General features: G+C 34.7%; 1 protein-coding gene and 1 pseudogene across 1 annotated transcript; both read right to left on the bottom strand.

The window, feature by feature from the left end:
* Window positions 1-3207: 3207 nt before the first annotated feature.
* LOC123922175 lies at window positions 3208-14981 on the bottom strand (annotated as a pseudogene).
* Window positions 14982-15281: 300 nt separating this feature from the next.
* On the bottom strand, window positions 15282-18725 carry LOC123924701. The gene is made up of 6 exons (XM_045977656.1): window positions 18571-18725; window positions 16916-17252; window positions 16202-16286; window positions 15914-16000; window positions 15581-15817; window positions 15282-15474 (listed from the first exon to the last, which is right to left on the bottom strand). The coding sequence occupies exons 1-6, from the start codon at window positions 18723-18725 to the stop codon at window positions 15398-15400; spliced, it is 978 nt and encodes a 325-aa protein (XP_045833612.1). The 3' UTR covers window positions 15282-15397.
* Between the last annotated feature and the right edge of the window lie 60 nt (window positions 18726-18785).

Here is an 18785-nt window from a genome sequence, read left to right as displayed (position 1 = left end):
TAAGATAGGTTAATTAATTTATATTTTCACAAATATCATGTAGCTCTGTATATAGTTACAGGAGAAATGCTTATTTGGCCACAAATCCAAGAAAAAACTATTTAGGCATACATACATGTGCAAAAAAAAAATTAAAAGAAAAAATGACTAAATTAATTAAATGATGTGACAATTTAAATTTTATTTTAACTTTTTAAATTTTTAAGTGTGTGTCTAAAATCTAAATAGTTTTTTCTTGAGTTTGTGCCAAATTAATTCTTTCTCTGATTATAGAAACTTAAATTTATATATGAAAATAGTCATAGGCATTTTAAAAATTAAAAAGAACTTCAATTTTTTTGTAAGAGTATATTATTTCACAAATTATAAATCAGAATTACCACGCCTGGCTGGCTCCCTTGTTTCTTTTATTAGTGAGGTGTATATTCACCCTATTTTATGTTGAAACCGGTAAAGTTTGCCATTAAAAAAATAATCAGAAATACCTTACTAGTCACAAGAATTGCATTATTAATTATAAGCATTTTATTTACTATCATTGCATTTTTTTTTTGGGTACATACTATCATTGCATTTTCAACGTAAAATAATCTTACTTAAAAATTACTCGAGGATCAACCATGTGTGTGTTTAAATTTCTATTGATGAAAAATGAAAGTTATCTAAAATGAGACCCATAAAATTAATTGAAAGGAAGAGAGTTGTTGTTGTTTGTTTATCTCAAACATTGTGAAAAGAATGGTGAATAAAAACAATAATTTTTGTTGTTGTTTTTTATTTTAATTACAAATTTCTTTTTAAGTCAGATCAACCGACTTAATTTTAATTCACTTACAAACCATTATGCTGTGTCCTGCCTTTTGGAGTTTTAAAATCATGTGGATAACATCTGATTTAAAATTTTTGATTTAAAAAACTTGTTTTTGCATTTGTGGGACCTCTTAAGAAAAAGTGAACAGACTGCCAACACGGACCGATCCATGTACCAACAATCAGCCACGATGAATCTCAACGGGCTAACGAATCTTTCGATTCATCAAGACAATCACGAACCACAAGCTAGCCCATATTTTGTAGAGGGCACCGACGATGTTGACTTCACCGACAACAATGATATGACTGCAATAAAGACCATGCCAAAGCAAAACAATCGCCGTCCGTTGAGGAAGCCAATTAGTAGGGACATTACATTTTATCTCCAACGAGATATCTTATTCGTGCAAAAGTTCTTGCAGCATTTGATTTAGCAATGTCTGATTTAGATTTTTTAGAAATATCGGTCATAACTAAAAATATATATAATAACATATCACACTTCAAAGACATGAACAAATAGTTTAAATACCAACAACAAAATAGCAAAACAAAAGTGATTTCAGACCTACCAGGAGTTATAATTTGGTATGTGTTAAATTCATAAATACCAAGATATTTAACCTGATAGGTGTATTAAAATTAGAAATTGGGGGATTGCATTTTAGCCTATCAGATTATAAGGTGCCACCGTATATAAACTCTTGATAGGGGAAATTTTGAAATTTTTGGGAGGACTCTGAACAATTATCGGGGGTGAAGAGTAATTCCCTTATTTCATCACAAATTTTGTTATTAATTTGTTAGAGTTTGTTATTAAATAATTTAGTTGGTTAGCCCCCACCACAAGAAAACATCAAGTTATTGGCCGTCAAAAACCCTCTAAAAGTACCCAAAATTGCCACAACATGTAGATTTATTGGTGGCGGATAACAAACATCAATACATATCTCGTTGATGAATTTACTAGTGGCCAAAACCGCCCCGCTGCAAACGAAAAGGACAGAATTTACTGACGGCTTAATCCGCCACTTTGTAAAATTAGAATATTTACTGACAGACTGAACCGCCACTATATAAAAGCACGATTTTTCCACATATAGGCGGCCAAGCCGCCACTAAGTAATGTACTATTTTTTTAAAAAAAATTGTATTACTTATTTATTAATTAATAAAACATTGGTTTGTTAAAAAAAATGGTTGCTCTGTCAAAGAAAAACAAAACATTGGTTGTTGCCGAAGAAAAACTATACAATTCATAGTTTCTTCTCATATCTAAAAATAAAATTGAAGAAAAACAATACCAACTTTTTTACTTCTTTATTGGCTCTTCGCTGAATTGCTCTATATATATATGAGTCATCATTATAATATTTTCATTATCTATATATGATTTTTGCTATCTTTCAAGCTTTCTAAACTCTAATCCTTCATTTGCATGCTTCAAACCATGAATATTTTAACACGTGTTAAAGCAAAAATATGAGGACACGTGGTTCGTGAAAAATTAGTTGTTATTATCTTCGTGACAATTAGCATTTCTCTAAGCGAAAATGTGGGAACATTCATTCTTGAAAAAAATTTGAGTGTGGAACTAAAAAGTGTATTGTAATTAGCATGAAAGCCAAGAACTAGGAAGACAAATTTCAACACCAACACATCAAAGATTAACCTGCTACATGACAACAAGAGCTTTCCTAAAGTAGAAGTCTACATTTATTAATACTACTTAATAATAGAAAGAGAAATTCTATTTGAATTCCCTTTTCTGAGATAAAATTGAGATCGATCATCATAGAATAGAATTAACATGTTATTAGGTCATAGGTTGTAACAAAAAAAAAATGTTATTAGGTCATAGGTGTACCTCATACAATGGGAGAGATCCTCTATATATAGTCACATGACTCTTTAGTGAAATTGAAATTGAGATTTTCATATTATAAAGTATAAAAAAGAGAGATAAAATTTTAAGGATGGATATGTCTAGGTGTAAATTTACATATATGCTTTTGTAAAAAGTGTATGCTACAGCTGGTAGATGGAATGGTCAAGGATTGACTTGAAAGCTAATTAATATTGTACGAAATTCTAAAGGGTGTACGAGAGGAGTGATCACACAAGAGTTTAAATTTAAGGCATCAAAATTATTTTCTCTTTAGTATATGCGTGCATGCGTGCACGTGTGCGTTCGTGCATGCTTGCGGTTCGTTCTTTCTTAATTGTTGCCACTCACTCCTTATTTCACATTTTAAATTGATTCATTCATTGATTCATTAACTAATATATGTATTTGATTAATGTTGCAGATGGACCCCTATATGAAGCAGATGTCGTCACTTCTTCCTACAACATGCATGTCTCCAACACCCTACCTTCCTTAGAGGAGGAGCCTCAAGGTAGAGGTAGCAAAAGTCCCCCATCACCACCACAACAACCACCACCTTCTCGATCACCACCACCACATTCTCGATCACCACCGCGACTACCACCTTCTCGATGACCAACACCAAGACCACCCTCGATCACCACCAAGACTACCACCACATTCTCGATCACCGCCACTACCACCTTCTCGATCACCACCACCAGCACCTTCACCCCCTTCGTTTGATGAATTTTTATTCGTTCAAACTTGGCCACCCGCATTCTGTAAGGTCCCAAATACTAGATGCATCAATCCAATGCCAAATGAATTTAAGATCCATGGGCTTTGGCCCAATAAAAAGAATTCTAACTTAGAAGATTGTACTGTTGGTGAGGATTTTGGCCCCATATTTGGTTATTTACGTTTATTTTAGGTTTTAATTTGATCTCTTACGTTTAAAAAATATCAATTTGATCTTTTACGTTTTTACCTTTTGCATTAATTAGTCATTTCCGTCAGTTTTGTCACATGTTGCAGTCAGTTTGCATATGTGGACAGCAACATGAACATTTGGACACACTGACACGTGTATAGTCAAACGGTGTTAGTGACAAAACTATTGGAAATGACTAAATTGAAACCTAATGAAAACGTAAGAGACCAAATTGATATTTTTTAAACATAAATGACCAAATTAAAATCTAAAATAAACGTAAAGGAGCATGTGTTTAGTTAATAAACTATCAAATTATTCTATAACTTTATTGACATTCTTCAATAGATCATTGAAATTCTGAATATTTTTTTTAAAAAAAAAGAAATTAACTCAATTAAGTTGTGAAGTTGGTTCTTTAATAGCAAGGCACAAGGGGTGCCAACACTGTACAAAACAGCCCATTTCCAATAAAAAAAACCATCTGTGAGATGTTATAATTGAAGCTTTTTGACATTACTCTGAGCTAATTCCACGATAGAATCTTTGATTCTTCCACGATCACTGCAGCTGATGAATCTTTATATATCTTGAAAAATCTTTGCATTTCTAGCTTTCCACATTGTCCATATGCACGCAAACCAAATAGTTCGCAGTCCTGCTTCTATGCCTTTTTTCCCCTGCACTATTGTTAGAATCAAAGATACAAACTAAGATAATAACAAAGGAAGCAACTAGGGTTACATAATATTAGAATTGCATTACTTGATAAAATAGAGTTACAAGAGATTATTATATAGCAAAACCTAGTAGACTATAAACCTGCCCAATAGCATAAACCCAATATTTTATTATCTAACACTCACCCTCAAACTCATGATGCGTGAAGCATTGTGAATTTGTCAAACAAAATACTAAAAACATCTAACAAATAAAATAAACTTATAACACTACCCCTCAAGCTAAAGCTTACTAAGCTTTAGGAGGGTGTATTGGATTGAGATTTCAAAGGATTTTAAAAGACTTTTTTGTGGAAAAAGAATCTTGTGGTATTCAATCAAGACTTTTATAAAATATAAACAAATCTTGTGGTATTCAATTAAAACAATTAAGATTTTTTTTTCAGGGCAACGAAATCAGTGGGTATTCAATTGAGATTTCTTATGACTTTTAAAATGTCTCTAGGTATTCAAAAGTCTACCGATTTTGATGGATTTTTTTGTGAAATGGATTTTGAGAGACTTTTTTGTTGAGAATATAAATACTTTTGTCATCCAACAATCTCACTCAAACCCTCAAGACTTTTCTTTTCTTCCATAGACTTTTTCCTGCAGGCAAAATTGGAGTTCACCTTCTTTCTTTTACAACCTCCTATACTTTTCAATCATCTTGTTGAATGGCTATTATATATCACTCCAGTTTAAAATCGTTCATCGTATACATCCATACGCAAGAATAAATAACCAAACTATATGGTTCATTTCAATCTATGCCTGTGAAAAATTTCTGTAACATAATTTGCAACTTTTTGCAACCAAAAGAATAAACGATTCTTAAGATAATTTGATACAAATTTCTCATAAAAAAGAAAAGTCTTTGTTGTTTTTTTTCATTGTATATTGATTCGTTGATTCTGGTATATTGCAATTTCTGATAATTTGATACAACCTTCTTTTTGCAATTTCATCATCGTTGCTTTTTTTTTTTTATGATTCATAGTTTTTTTTTCCTTTTTTGTTTTGTTTGATTCATTGATTTTTTTAAGGAATAATTCATTTTCATTGATTATTAATTATTGATTGATTCATTATTTAGAAGAAATTTGTATCGAATTTATTGAGTCATTAAAATCTTAAAAGTCTATATAGTACCTCGAAATCTCAAAAGTCTGTGTTATAAAATCTCACGAATTCTTGTGTTAAAAATCTTGATTGTAAAAGTCTTTCAAAAAAGTCTCACAAAATCAATACAATCTCACAAAGTCTTTTAAAATCCTCAAGATTTTTTTTGTCAAAATAGTTTTTTGAAATCTCAATCCAATACACCCCCCTTAAGCTTGTTACAAATTAACCTAGAAAATAAACCAACTCAACTAATAACTAACCAATTGAGAGAAGCAACCAAAGTGAGTAATCATCCGAGAGAAGTAGCATCCAAAGAGAGAAACCATCAGATAGAAGCATCCAAACAGATCATGAGAGACAAACCAAATCAAACCAATTCATCATCCAATACAATCAAAGCTAACCAATCCAACAAATCCAAACTTTACCAAACCAAATTGTTCCAATCCAAACTGAACCAAACCAATTTAAATCGAACAAAACCAAATGAGCCATAGACCCATAACCAAACAAAATGGGAACTGAACCAATCAAATCAAATTAATCCAAACCAACATAAAGAAGAATCAAACCACAAAACAGAAGAATCCGTCAATAGAGAGAGAAACAAACAAAATAGAAGAACAAAGGGGAGAAATCCAACAGAAGAGAAATCATCAGAGAGAGAGAGAGAGAGAATCAATCAGACATAAGAAAAGAAAACATCAGAGAGAGTAATCAAACCAAACAGAGAGAGGAGCCAATCAAAAGAACCAATAGAGAGAAAAAGAGAAGCATTCAAACAGAAGAAGAATCAATAGGGAGGGAGATGCAATCAGACAAAAGAAAATCAACATAGAGAAGCAATCAGACAGAGACAATCAAACAGAAGAAACCAAATAGGGGAGAAATGCAATGCAATCCATCAGAACAAATAGAGGGAGATGTGCAATAGATCAGAAGAAACAATAGAGAGAAGAGACAATCAAACAAAAAAGACCAATAGAGAGAGAGACAATCAATCCAAAGAAACCAAATTAAACCAAACTGATACAAAGGAAACAAGATTTTCCAAGACACGTAACTCATTGATGTCAACAGAATGACCAAAACTATCATGTGCCATCACTTGCAACACAGGACCAAATTAAACTTAGTAACCAACTAATACTCATTAAATTGAAACCTGACCGATCAACAAATAAAAACTGCAGCCCAACAATTAACAAATTGACTTTTTTTTTTCTTCATATTTACTAACTCAAACACCAAAACAATTTACCTTGGAAAACCTTCATCAAAAGAACCACTGCATTGAAGAACCAATCAAGACAATACCGGAAGATAGCAACCAAACCGGAAATCTAAACAGCATCAAACACACGTATTTCTTTTTATTGTTGCCCTCGAAGAAACTGCTACCGATCAAAGAGATGCAGCAATCGACAATCAAACATAGGAACAATCTCTTACAATTTTCTCTTATCGTACTCAACATCTCAAAGGGAAATCAACTACCTTTCAATCTAAATAATCCCAAAACAATGACTTTAAACAAATTCCAACTCTTCCTTAATTGCAAGCGGTGCTTTTATTTTCCTACAACCTTTACAAATCCTACTGCAGTAAACGACAACCTTCAGATCTCCCTTTTTGAAGTGGAAGCACAACAACATAGACAATCAATCGATCATAAGAAACAAAACAAAAAACATCCCCAAACTTTTTGGGAACACAAGCGGCGGAAGCGACGAACCGTTCAAGGCGGATCGAACGTTGCTCTCGATACCATGTTAGAATCAAAGATACAAACTAAGATAATAACAAAGGAAGCAACTAGGGTTACATAATATTAGAATTGCATTACTTGATAAAATAGAGTTACAAGAGATTATTATATAGCAAAACCTAGTGGACTATAAACCTAATGGGCCCAATAGCATAAGCCCAATATTTTATTATCTAACACTCACCCTCAAACTCATGATGCGTGAAGCATTGTGAATTTGTCAAACAAAATACTAAAAACATCTGACAAATAAAATAAACTTATAACAACTACTTCAACGAACACATTAAAATGAGTAATACTAACCAACTATGTATTTTCATCCAAGAGTGTTGGATTTTTTGTTCAAAGATTGTGTCTAGTAACAATAGTTAAAATGTCTTGACAACAAAAAGAAAAGAAGTTAAATGTAGCAGTACCTTATGCTAACATTTCTATTCATGAATCATTACATCAGAAGAACTATGCTGATGAAATTTACAAAATCCGAACAAGAATGGAAGGCAACAATTTTTTATCACTTCACATGCAAAGCAAGAGAAAATACCTTGTCTGGTGTTAGATGCACCAGATGTTACACCAATCCTTAATGGACCGTTTGGTAGAAAGTTTTCTTTCTCCACGAGTTCGCCATGCTATAAGATGAAAACATAAAAATTAATATTATTAGTGAAAAAGAACTAATAACAGTTGATGAGATGAGGTACAAATGACTCTTTGAATTGACTTGTTTGAGTTTATCTATTGGCATAAGCACTTGTGAGACCGTTTGGGAGAGTTTATGAAATCAGTTTATGAGACTGTTTATAGCTTATTTCCTAAGAAGCTTATAGGTTATATAAAACAGTTTGCTTACATTCAATTTGTGTGCTATTCTGTTTCCTGGACCAATTCTTTGCTCACTATCAATCCACTAAGAAGGAATTCCGCGTTCCTCAGCTATCTCTTGAAGGTGCAATGTATTACTCGAGAAGTAGAAACCTGAGTAGCATCACAAATTGTGTTGAAGCTTATAAAGTGCTCAGTAACGTTTTCGACATCATATTTGCACATCATTTGTTGGGGTTGATTGCAATGTAAGTCTCACATTGCTAATGAAGAAGAAAAAAAAGGTCAAGGAAATTATATTTGAGAAGTCCCACATTGCTTAGAAAAGTGAAGAGTGGAGGAGCTCAATGCTATATAAAGAGACCTCAAGTTCCTTGTTTCAACGCACCGGTCACTAGCACTTTAAGCTTATATCTGACTTCTTTTTATTGTACTCTTGTATTAGAGGGTTGAGAGATGTAGTTAGGTATTTGCTTTGGAGAGTGTGGGTGTATTGGGAGTCAATGGAAGGTTGAGAGTAGTTGATGGATAATTTTCGCAAGTGAACGAATTACCACGTAGTAATAAAATATCGATCCAGGGATTGTGTGATTAAACTAGTTTAATAGTGTTCATAAACATTATACAAGAAATACACATAAATTGGGGGTATGTTGAGTGATGAATTGTTAGAAAACGTGCTTTGATATAATGGAAAAGCGAGGTAGAATCATCGGAATCACCTAGTCTATAGCTAAACCACATGCAATCTACTATATCATAGGAATTTACTCAAGTGTTCACAACTAGATCAACAGATTAGTGAATCGCAATCTCTTGTCAAAATCCACTCTATTCGTTGTCGATACTCCCCCGATCTCTCGGGCGGAAGCTACCTACAACGAATGATATGAAAGCGCGTCGATCGTTCGCTACACTCTATGTCTCAATCTCTCGACCGGAAACACTCGAGTGCTCAATGCAATTCAGTTCAGAAATTAAATCAATACTCTCGCACGTGACTTAACTCAAAATCATTACAACACTAATGAAGGATCATAAAGCATTAAGAGACGAATTGCATTAAGTAAACACTATTAACAGAGTAAATCCTTACAATTAAGCAGATTACATGAAATTCATCTACATCCTAAGCTATCCTAGATCCTACCTCCACAAGGGATTTAGCTCCTCATGTTGCTTCGTTCGCGTCCTCGCTTCAACTTCATGGCTTGAGAATCCATGCTATTGATGTGCTTGGAGCTATCCTCTGGAGTCTTGAATCCCAATCTTGAAGTTTCCAAACCCAGAATGTAGATCAAAATTGCAGAATTTTCCAACCCTCTAACAGAATTATGCAGAAACCATATATACTGAACGCAATCACGCCGCGCGCCAGATCTATCACGCCGCGCGTGGTTGCAGATCCATCAACTACGCCGCGCGTGATAACGGTATCACGCGGCGCGTGATCAAGTCAGAGAGCAATCCACTTCTTGAACAAGGCTTCACGCCGCGCGTGGTCAGGTATCACGCCGCGCGTGATCAGAGTGAAAAATTTGGCTCCCTGTGATCTCCATCACGCGGCGCGTGATGGGCTACGCCCCCAGCGTAGTGAAAATCAGCACTTTCCTGCAATTTTTCCTGTTTTCTTGCAAAACAAGTAATCAAGCTTATGATCAGATTTCTCTTATATTTATTGCTAAAAACCTACTAAAATGCATCTAATGTTGCTAAAATAGGCCCGGAATAGAGAGTGTGACGATCCGTCATCACAACCCCAAACTTAAACCTTTCCTTGTCCTCAAGGAAACAACTTTTACCTCAAGCTTTTGTGTCAAGACCTTGGCATTTTCCTTAAATTCACTCGAATCATACATACGTGAGAATCACCTGATGATCAATGATCCACCTGCAAACAATGCTCAATCGCACAATCGTTCCCGCAAGACATTTTCAAGTAGTTCACACTTTTCGACCAAGGCTCTATGATTTCATCACACTACTTACATGCACTCTTCAGCTTTTGGTACTTCACTCAAATCAACACATCAATGCAAGTCAACAATAATTTTGCAAGTAGTCTAAGAATTCATTCGGTTCACTTTGTGCACACACATTAGAGGTCTTTTAGGGTTATAACGTGGTTTGGCTAGGGTGGATGGTGACATTTTGGATAAGTAGTAGAAAAACTTGGAGTTAGATCCCCCTATTAGTCAAAGAAAATTTTCATAAACCAACCCTTATTCTTTTGAAACATAGTGGACTAGAGAACATTTTCATTTCAACACACAAGTTTGCAATTCTTTTTGTACTCAAGGCTATCACTTCTTTTTGCATTTCTTTTCTCTTTTTCTCAATATTCATTTCTTTCCTTTTTTTTTTTTTATTCTTTCTTTTCTTTCTTCCACATAAAGCCTTGTAACTTTTGAAAATTTTTCTCAATTTTTCAAATCAAACTTTTGTAAGTTCTCTAGTACCCTCACCCCAAACTTTATTGTTTGCTAATTCCAAAAAGCAACCCCAAACTTAGTGGTGAGCAATGTGCATCAATCACTAATTAGGTGCCTAACCTCCAAGAAAGTCGTTCCTTTTTTCAACAAAATTTTCTTAAGGTTGTGCAAAATAACATATTCTTTTTCAGCTCAAATTGGTTAAGCAACGGATAATTATATGTAAGGGTGTATAGAAAGGCTCAAAGGGACCAAGGAACATGCCTCGTGTGTGCTACAAAAGTACCAATCAAATAAACAGACGACAAGCAAAATCGAGAGACAATACATGAGTGGATATCACACATAGAAGAAAAAGGAGTGTTTGGCTCAATACCTCTCGGTTGGGTCGAATCAAAGAACCGGTCAGAAAGTGTGCGTTCCCTTCCTTTGCCTCTTGATCACATGAGTGCAACAAGCTATTGCACTGCAGGTTTCACATATCACACACGGAGAAAATCAAGCAATTGATACTCAAGTAACTAGAAGGAACATGCCAAAGTATTGAAACAAACTCTAAAAGTAAAAACCATTCCCCAATCAAACAAGACAAAGTTCAAATTCAAGGTTAAAATAGTACATCCAGCCAAATCCAAGCAACATCAAAATATTATTACAAACCAACAAAAGTAAAGTAGCATAAGAGTAAAAGGGAAGAAAGGACCGTAAACTCATGGGTTGCCTCCCATGAAGCGCTTCTTTCTCGTCATTAGCTTGACGCTTCATCATCACAAGTTAGGGAGGATACTTCAACTTTGATTCAACCCGGCTCCTCTTGTTCTCTTCATTCAAAGGAGCAATATTAATATCAATAAGTAATGATTTCACACTTCCCGAATCACTCTTGAGCTCTTCCCCTTTGGTCTTCAAATTGGTTCTTTCCTTCTTACTAGACCGTGATGGAGATTTCTTAGAGTCTTTCTTCACCGAAGCTTTCAATGTTGAAGTGGAAGACTTTTGAGGATTAACAACCGGATTGGGCTCTTCATTTTTGGCCACCTTGTACAAACAATAGATAGGAACCATACCATCCAAGTCCCATCCTAGGTCGTCATTCACTTTCTCCGCTTCTTTTAACAAGTCATTCTCTTCTAGTGGAGTGAGCAAATCACTTATGATCACGGGTTTCTTAGCGTCGCCACCCAAAAACACATACTTCCATTTAGGAGGAAGTTCTTTCAATTCCGGTGGCTTTTTTATCGCCTTTGGCTCTTTCTCCTCTTCTAGGGGGTTATTCAAGTTTTGAAGAAAAATTTCAATCTCATGATCCCACTCTTCTTCTTTCTCATCTTTGATCGCTTCCTCTAGCACTTCTACTTTGAAACATTCGGATACCACTCCACAAACTTCAAGGTCTTGGTTCTTGACCCTCTTCATCTTAGGATAAGGCATTCTAGCATATGGTGAAGGAACTTGAAACTTGGGGTCCTTCACAAGAGGTTTCTTGCCTTTCTTGGCACTAGACTCATTCTCCACTCTCTTTTCAACTTCACCCTCATAAGCTTTTTCTTCCTTATTTTTTTCTTCTTTCTTATTTTCTTTTCTATCTTCAACTACACCATCCCTCATCTTTTCAACTACACCATTTTTACTCTCATCCTTCTTAGGATTCTCCACTACTTTTTGTGATGAAACTTCTCTACTCCTCAAATTAATGGAATTACAACTTTCATTAAGAGGATCCGTGGTGTATCCACAAAAACTACTTTGAGTTTGTAGAGAAGAGACTTGCCTTGCTAATTGACCCATTTGGTTTTCGAGCTTTTTGATGGAGGCTTCATGACGTTTGCTTGACACTTCTTGGTTTGCCTTCATCACCTCAAAATTGCCTTGAGTCATCTTCATGGCTAAGATAAGAGTATCTTCAAAAGATTCAAGGTGATCTTCAAAATGTTGATCTTGAGGAATTGCTTGATTTGGATTAGCTCCATAAGAACAATTCATGTGATTCTTCACTCCAAGATTGTGGGTGTTGAAATGAGGATTATTTTGAAAGGTTGCTTGCACCATACATTGAGCTTCTAGTTGTTTGGTAATGATTTGTAGAAACACATTATTGAACTTGCAACTAGTTAAAAGTGCCTCTTGATTGTATGATTCGAACATGTCTTCCTTCCACTTCACGATTTGCTCGTGCTGTTTTCTCAATCTCAGAATCGAATTCCAGCTCAATTGGACCTGTTCTCCGCATGCACAAGGAAGCACACAAGTAGAACGTTCCGGTAGAAAAATATAAAACAGAAAAATAAGGAAAACACAGAAAATATGAACACTATTGCCTTGTCGAATCAATCACAATCCCCGGCAACGGCGCCAAAAACTTGATGGATAATTTTCGCAAGTGAACGAATTACCACGTAGTAATAAAATATCGATCCACAGGGATTGTGTGATTAAACTAGTTTAATAGTGTTCATAAACATTATACAAGAAATACACATAAATTGGGGGTATGTTGAGTGATGAATTGTTAGAAAACGTGCTTTGATATAATGGAAAAGCGAGGTAGAATCATCGGAATCACCTAGTCTATAGCTAAACCACATGCAATCTACTATATCATAGGAATTTACTCAAGTGTTCACAACTAGATCAACAGATTAGTGAATCGCAATCTCTTGTCAAAATCCACTCTATTCGTTGTCGATACTCCCCCGATCTCTCGGGCGGAAGCTACCTACAACGAATGATATGAAAGCGCGTCGATCGTTCGCTACACTCTATGTCTCAATCTCTCGACCGGAAACACTCGAGTGCTCAATGCAATTCAGTTCAGAAATTAAATCAATACTCTCGCACGTGACTTAACTCAAAATCATTACAACACTAATGAAGGATCATAAAGCATTAAGAGACGAATTGCATTAAGTAAACACTATTAACAGAGTAAATCCTTACAATTAAGCAGATTACATGAAATTCATCTACATCCTAAGCTATCCTAGATCCTACCTCCACAAGGGATTTAGCTCCTCATGTTGCTTCGTTCGCGTCCTCGCTTCAACTTCATGGCTTGAGAATCCATGCTATTGATGTGCTTGGAGCTATCCTCTGGAGTCTTGAATCCCAATCTTGAAGTTTCCAAACCCAGAATGTAGATCAAAATTGCAGAATTTTCCAACCCTCTAACAGAATTATGCAGAAACCATATATACTGAACGCAATCACGCCGCGCGCCAGATCTATCACGCCGCGCGTGGTTGCAGATCCATCAACTACGCCGCGCGTGATAACGGTATCACGCGGCGCGTGATCAAGTCAGAGAGCAATCCACTTCTTGAACAAGGCTTCACGCCGCGCGTGGTCAGGTATCACGCCGCGCGTGATCAGAGTGAAAAACTTGGCTCCCTGTGATCTCCATCACGCGGCGCGTGATGGGCTACGCCCCCAGCGTAGTGAAAATCAGCACTTTCCTGCAATTTTTCCTGTTTTCTTGCAAAACAAGTAATCAAGCTTATGATCAGATTTCTCTTATATTTATTGCTAAAAACCTACTAAAATGCATCTAATGTTGCTAAAATAGGCCCGGAATAGAGAGTGTGACGATCCGTCATCAGTAGTCTATGTGTTGTAACAATTTTCACATAGTGTTTATTCTCTGGTTGTCGGTTTTGACAACGATCGTGGTTTTTCTCCGGTTTGGAGTTTCCACGTTATATTCTTGTGTTGTGCTTGCATTCTTTTATTTTCTCTATGCCGGTTTTTTCCCAACATCACTCTCCACTAGTTTCCCTGTGAGCCGATCAGCAAAATACATATCAGAATTAATTAAAACATATGAATAGAGCACAGGGGAAACCCTTTGCCCCAACTCCTAAAAAGATAAAAGCTAACCAATCTCTTCGGTCTCTCTCTTGAGCATTGTTGTCTGATTTGCAATGCCGAGTTTTATCAGGTCACTGTCTGGATCAAAGCCCTTTGAAAGCGCAAATTTAAACTTCTGTACATGAAAAATAAAATAATCACGACATTGAAGGGCTCGGAAAGCAAGATCATTAACAGGACAGGACAAAAGTCGCACCTCGAAAAAATGCCTCTCTGGTTGAGCTGGATCCATTTAGTTCACCACCAAGAATATAGTCGCAAACATATTCAGCCTGGATAAGTTTTACAGTTATGCAAAAATTACCAAAAAAATAAAATTCAAGTTAAGGCATTCACTAAACATAAAAATGACTACTAGCAGCAACTTAGAACAAACCTCTGCCATGTTTTTCACAATTATGTACTTTCCCAGCATCTCATTCACTGCAGCTCCAAAAGCAGGCAATATGACTACATCGCCCTTGTTGACAACCTTAAATTGTTTCACAAAAGGACTTCTAAACACATCCAAAAATATTTGATTTTTTGTGGTTTTTGGTGTTTTTAGTCCAATTTATGATTTTTATTTGGATTGATTTGAATTTGAGCACCCTACTTTATGGGACGTGTTGTTTTGTCTAAAGATTAACATTGGTTTATAGTGTGAACCTTGATAAGTTTCTTGTGTGTTTCTACAAACTCACCATAAGGCACATTTTTTTTAGCAGCAAGAATTTTTTATTAACAAACTCACATAACATAAGACATGTCTTTATTTTTTTTTGGACATAAGTTGGACACAGACAGACAGGCGCGGCGTCTGGCCTGCTAGTATACAATAAAAAAAAAAAAAAAGAAATGCAATGCAATAAAATTAGAATTCAAGGACTATAATTGAAAATCTTTTGAAACAGCAACAAGCTCTCATCCTGTGAATGCAAGAATTCCACTTGTTGGAAGTTCTTAAATCAGAAATGGCATTTAAGTGCTACAAAATATCTTAAATCTTGATACATAAGTCTTGTATGAATTATAGGAAATGAATTTGTAAGAAAAACATAAACAACACTAAAGGTTCCAGTCAAAAGCTTTGTTACAACAAACTGCTACAATAACTGGCCCAGTCAAATCACCAACAACGCAACCTGAAATATGGTCAAAACGACTTATATTTTAGTACGGAGGGAATATGTATAAAAAAACCTTAAATGACCGTGCAATGCTGATTGAATGACTTATCGATAATCTTACCAATCCATTGACCAATTGAAGGACGAAAAAGGGTAGCTCCAATTCCTCCACCAATAGATGCAAAAATTAGAGATGCATTACACTTAAGTGTAGCTATGAAAACTTTCTCTTTGAAAATTCTATTTCTTTCATCTTTGTTAATGCTACCATCTTCATTTGTTGACTTAAAAGTAAAGAATTGAAATACTCTGACTCCTACTTGAACAATCCATGATGCTGCAACACCAAGTATGTGCCCTATAAACAAACATTAGCACCAAAAAAAAGTTATAAATTAAACAAAAATAAATCAACCTTATAAGAGTAAAATTACAACTTATTCATTTCTTTTACCTCTAAAAGTTGCTCTGCTCACAGAATAGAAGTAAACATAATTTGGCATTCCCCTTCCCGCCTTGCGAGCCGCCGATGTAGGAACATCTGGTCAAGATATCGCATAAGTCGAATGCAGAAAAATCAATACCATAGGATCCTAGTTATTTGATTTTATCATTATGTTCATTCTTGGTTATATCTGGGAGGGATTAAATTACACCGGCGTAAACCAATGTAACATTTGAGTAATGTTAGACCGGTGTAATTTGATTCTTCCCCGTATATATAAGAGGAAAAAAAAAGGACCTTTAAGAAGTCTCCATGCCCTTTTTGTTGAAACATAACGGAAAGTAATTCTTTCTAAAATGCGTGTAGTTGTTACAACTGTAACCTGTCATGAATTTGAAACAAAAATCAACTTATCATCATCATATAACTTTTGAACAATGTCATATAAAATTAGTAATAAGAATATAAGGTTCTATATAAAGTATTGTGAACTATAGAACTCATCTACTTTGACATATATAGAATTAAGTAGAAATTGTGGATCAAATATTTTTATCACTTCATTTTAGTAACTTCCTAACAAAAAAATTCAATAAACAATATCACTATTAATATGCAAAATGTTTCCTCCAAAATTTCTAACACTAATAAGTCTCAAATGACTTAATATTTTGCACATTCCAATCTAAGTAATATTTTTATACCCCGTGCAATGTACGTGTCCAAATCATTTAACCAAATTCTAAAATCGACAAGAGTTACACGTAGACGATAGGAGATGGTACACATAAGACTTAAAGGGCTTATGTGGAAGAAAAAAAACTTAAAGAACTAATCTGGTACAATTAAACAACTTAAACCGTCGCATGATGTAATTTACCACTAATTTACTAAAAGTTGTCTATAGAAAAAATCAATTGAAGTTGAACAATGTTATAAGTGAATATTGCATATATATGCCATAATTCTTTCTTTACTAATTATTATAGAATATATAAAATAATTACTCACCTCACGAGCAATTTGCAAAAGTGACTTTTTGAATGGGGTAGCCAAATTGCTACGAAGTTCATCTTTTTTGTCTAGAATAAAGTCATGAAAATCTTGTTCCATTTTTGCATGAGGCTCCAAAAGAGGCAAATAAAACATCAAGAATGATCTCAATGAAATCAATGCAAATGACCTCAATTCAAGAGCAGACCATAATGGTTTAAGTTCAACATTGTAGCTCTTTGTAGTAGTATACTTTAAAGTATCATGGTAAAAATATTTCCCGGTCGAAGTTCGAACGCCGGAAAGGTAATCATCGGGAATTGCCACTCCAGCGTCAGAATAAGCTATTGGTGTCCTGAAACTGATCAAGTGTTTAGTGTTCTTGAATGTTAATATAAATTATAAACTCAAGAAGTAAAATAAATTTGGAAAAAAAGGCAAAATTTCTAATGTGAAATGATGCCAAGATTCAATTTTCTATTATTCTTATATTTCAAGCAACATTAATACATGTTTTAATATAAATATAAAAGTATTTTCTCTGCTATGCATCATCATAGTTTTAATTAAAAATTATAAGATAAAAATTATAGTTTCAAAAAAATTAAAAATTATAAGATTTTTTTTTTTGAAGGAATTAAAAAATTATAAGATAAAATGCATAAAAGTTGGATTTGAATCACTCCGATAAGTAAAAGTGTGAAAATGGATTCTCTCGATTGGGATATCTCTTCATTCATGCGGTTAGTGCATTGGTAATTGTTGGATACAGATCAGAATGTTCACAAAATATTTTGATTGTTTTTAAAATCCAACTTTTTGAACTTGAAATTTAGATCATTGGCTCTTGATCCAACTATCATCGATATACTAACTGCGCGAAAAGATTAGAATACCTACAAATTCCAATAATGAAATCAAGAAAAGTATGCCTTCATGTAACGTACTCACACTACTAGAAAATGATATGATGACTCGTGCTTTAATCTCATAAGTCGAATTTAAGACATAAACTTAAAATTTAAGTCGTTTGTTCTTCATCCAACAACCTGACTTACTTAATGTGTAACCACGAGGAATCATGATCCGTAAAAGCTATGATCCCCCAAATAAAAAATTGTTGTGTAGGATCGACACTTCTGATCGAAGGCGTGTCTAGTCGGTGTCAGACGTATCGACACATGTGGTTATTGTCAAATAACTGATTATCCTAAAAGCTTAAACTGTTAGGATAGAGTCACATCAATGGTTTTATATTATTTCTAACACGTCCCCTCACGCAAGAGCTCACTTGGGCTTGAAGCGTGGATAATGCATAGGCCCACATACCATATGCTTAAATTCCACTTTTTAATTAGAGAGTGAGGAGAGCGGGAAACGAACTCTAGATCACTTAGTCATAGAGGTTCTGATATCATGTCAAATAACCGATTATCCCAAAAGTTTAAGCTGTTATGATAGAGGCACATCAATGGTTTTATATTATTTCTAACAGTTATGTTCAATAGATTCATTTTTTTCAAATTTTTACCAATGTCAACGTGTTTGTATCAGTGTCGTATCTAGTGTCTATGTCGGTGCTTCGTAGAAATATTGACTATATAATTAAGTTTGTCTAAATTATTGATGGATGAATGCATAGAAGATTATGATAAAATGGAGAAGGATTGTACCCCAAAAAATGATTTGAAGCAAAAGATGCTCCAGCAGAAATTGAGGCAGCAGTGGCAGATGCAGAGAAAAGCCAAGAAGATGGATAGGTATGTGCCATGTTAAAGCTTTGTTGGTTTTTCCTCCATAGATCTAAAAGTAATGTTATTCCCACCATTGTACAACCTTATTATACAAATAATTAATTAATCAGTGTCACAAATTAAACAAGTTTCCT

The sequence above is a fragment of the Trifolium pratense genome, linkage group LG4 (assembly GCF_020283565.1).
Source record: "Trifolium pratense cultivar HEN17-A07 linkage group LG4, ARS_RC_1.1, whole genome shotgun sequence".
NCBI classification, from domain to species: Eukaryota; Viridiplantae; Streptophyta; class Magnoliopsida; order Fabales; family Fabaceae; genus Trifolium; species Trifolium pratense.
Note: the sequence above shows the minus strand (reverse complement) of the source record. Positions and strands in the feature narration are given on the sequence as shown.

Bases quoted from the DNA above. Each gene is read 5' to 3' on its own strand.
- LOC123924701 (XM_045977656.1), bottom strand. From the start codon at position 18,725: ATGGTGGGAATAACATTACTTTTAGATCTATGGAGGAAAAACCAACAA. The intron at 16,287-16,915 runs GTGAGTAATTAT...AATTCATGACAG, and splicing joins TTTTGCAAATTGCTCGTGAG to GTTACAGTTGTAACAACTAC. The intron at 15,475-15,580 runs GTAAGATTATCG...ACCATATTTCAG, and splicing joins TTCAATTGGTCAATGGATTG to GTTGCGTTGTTGGTGATTTG.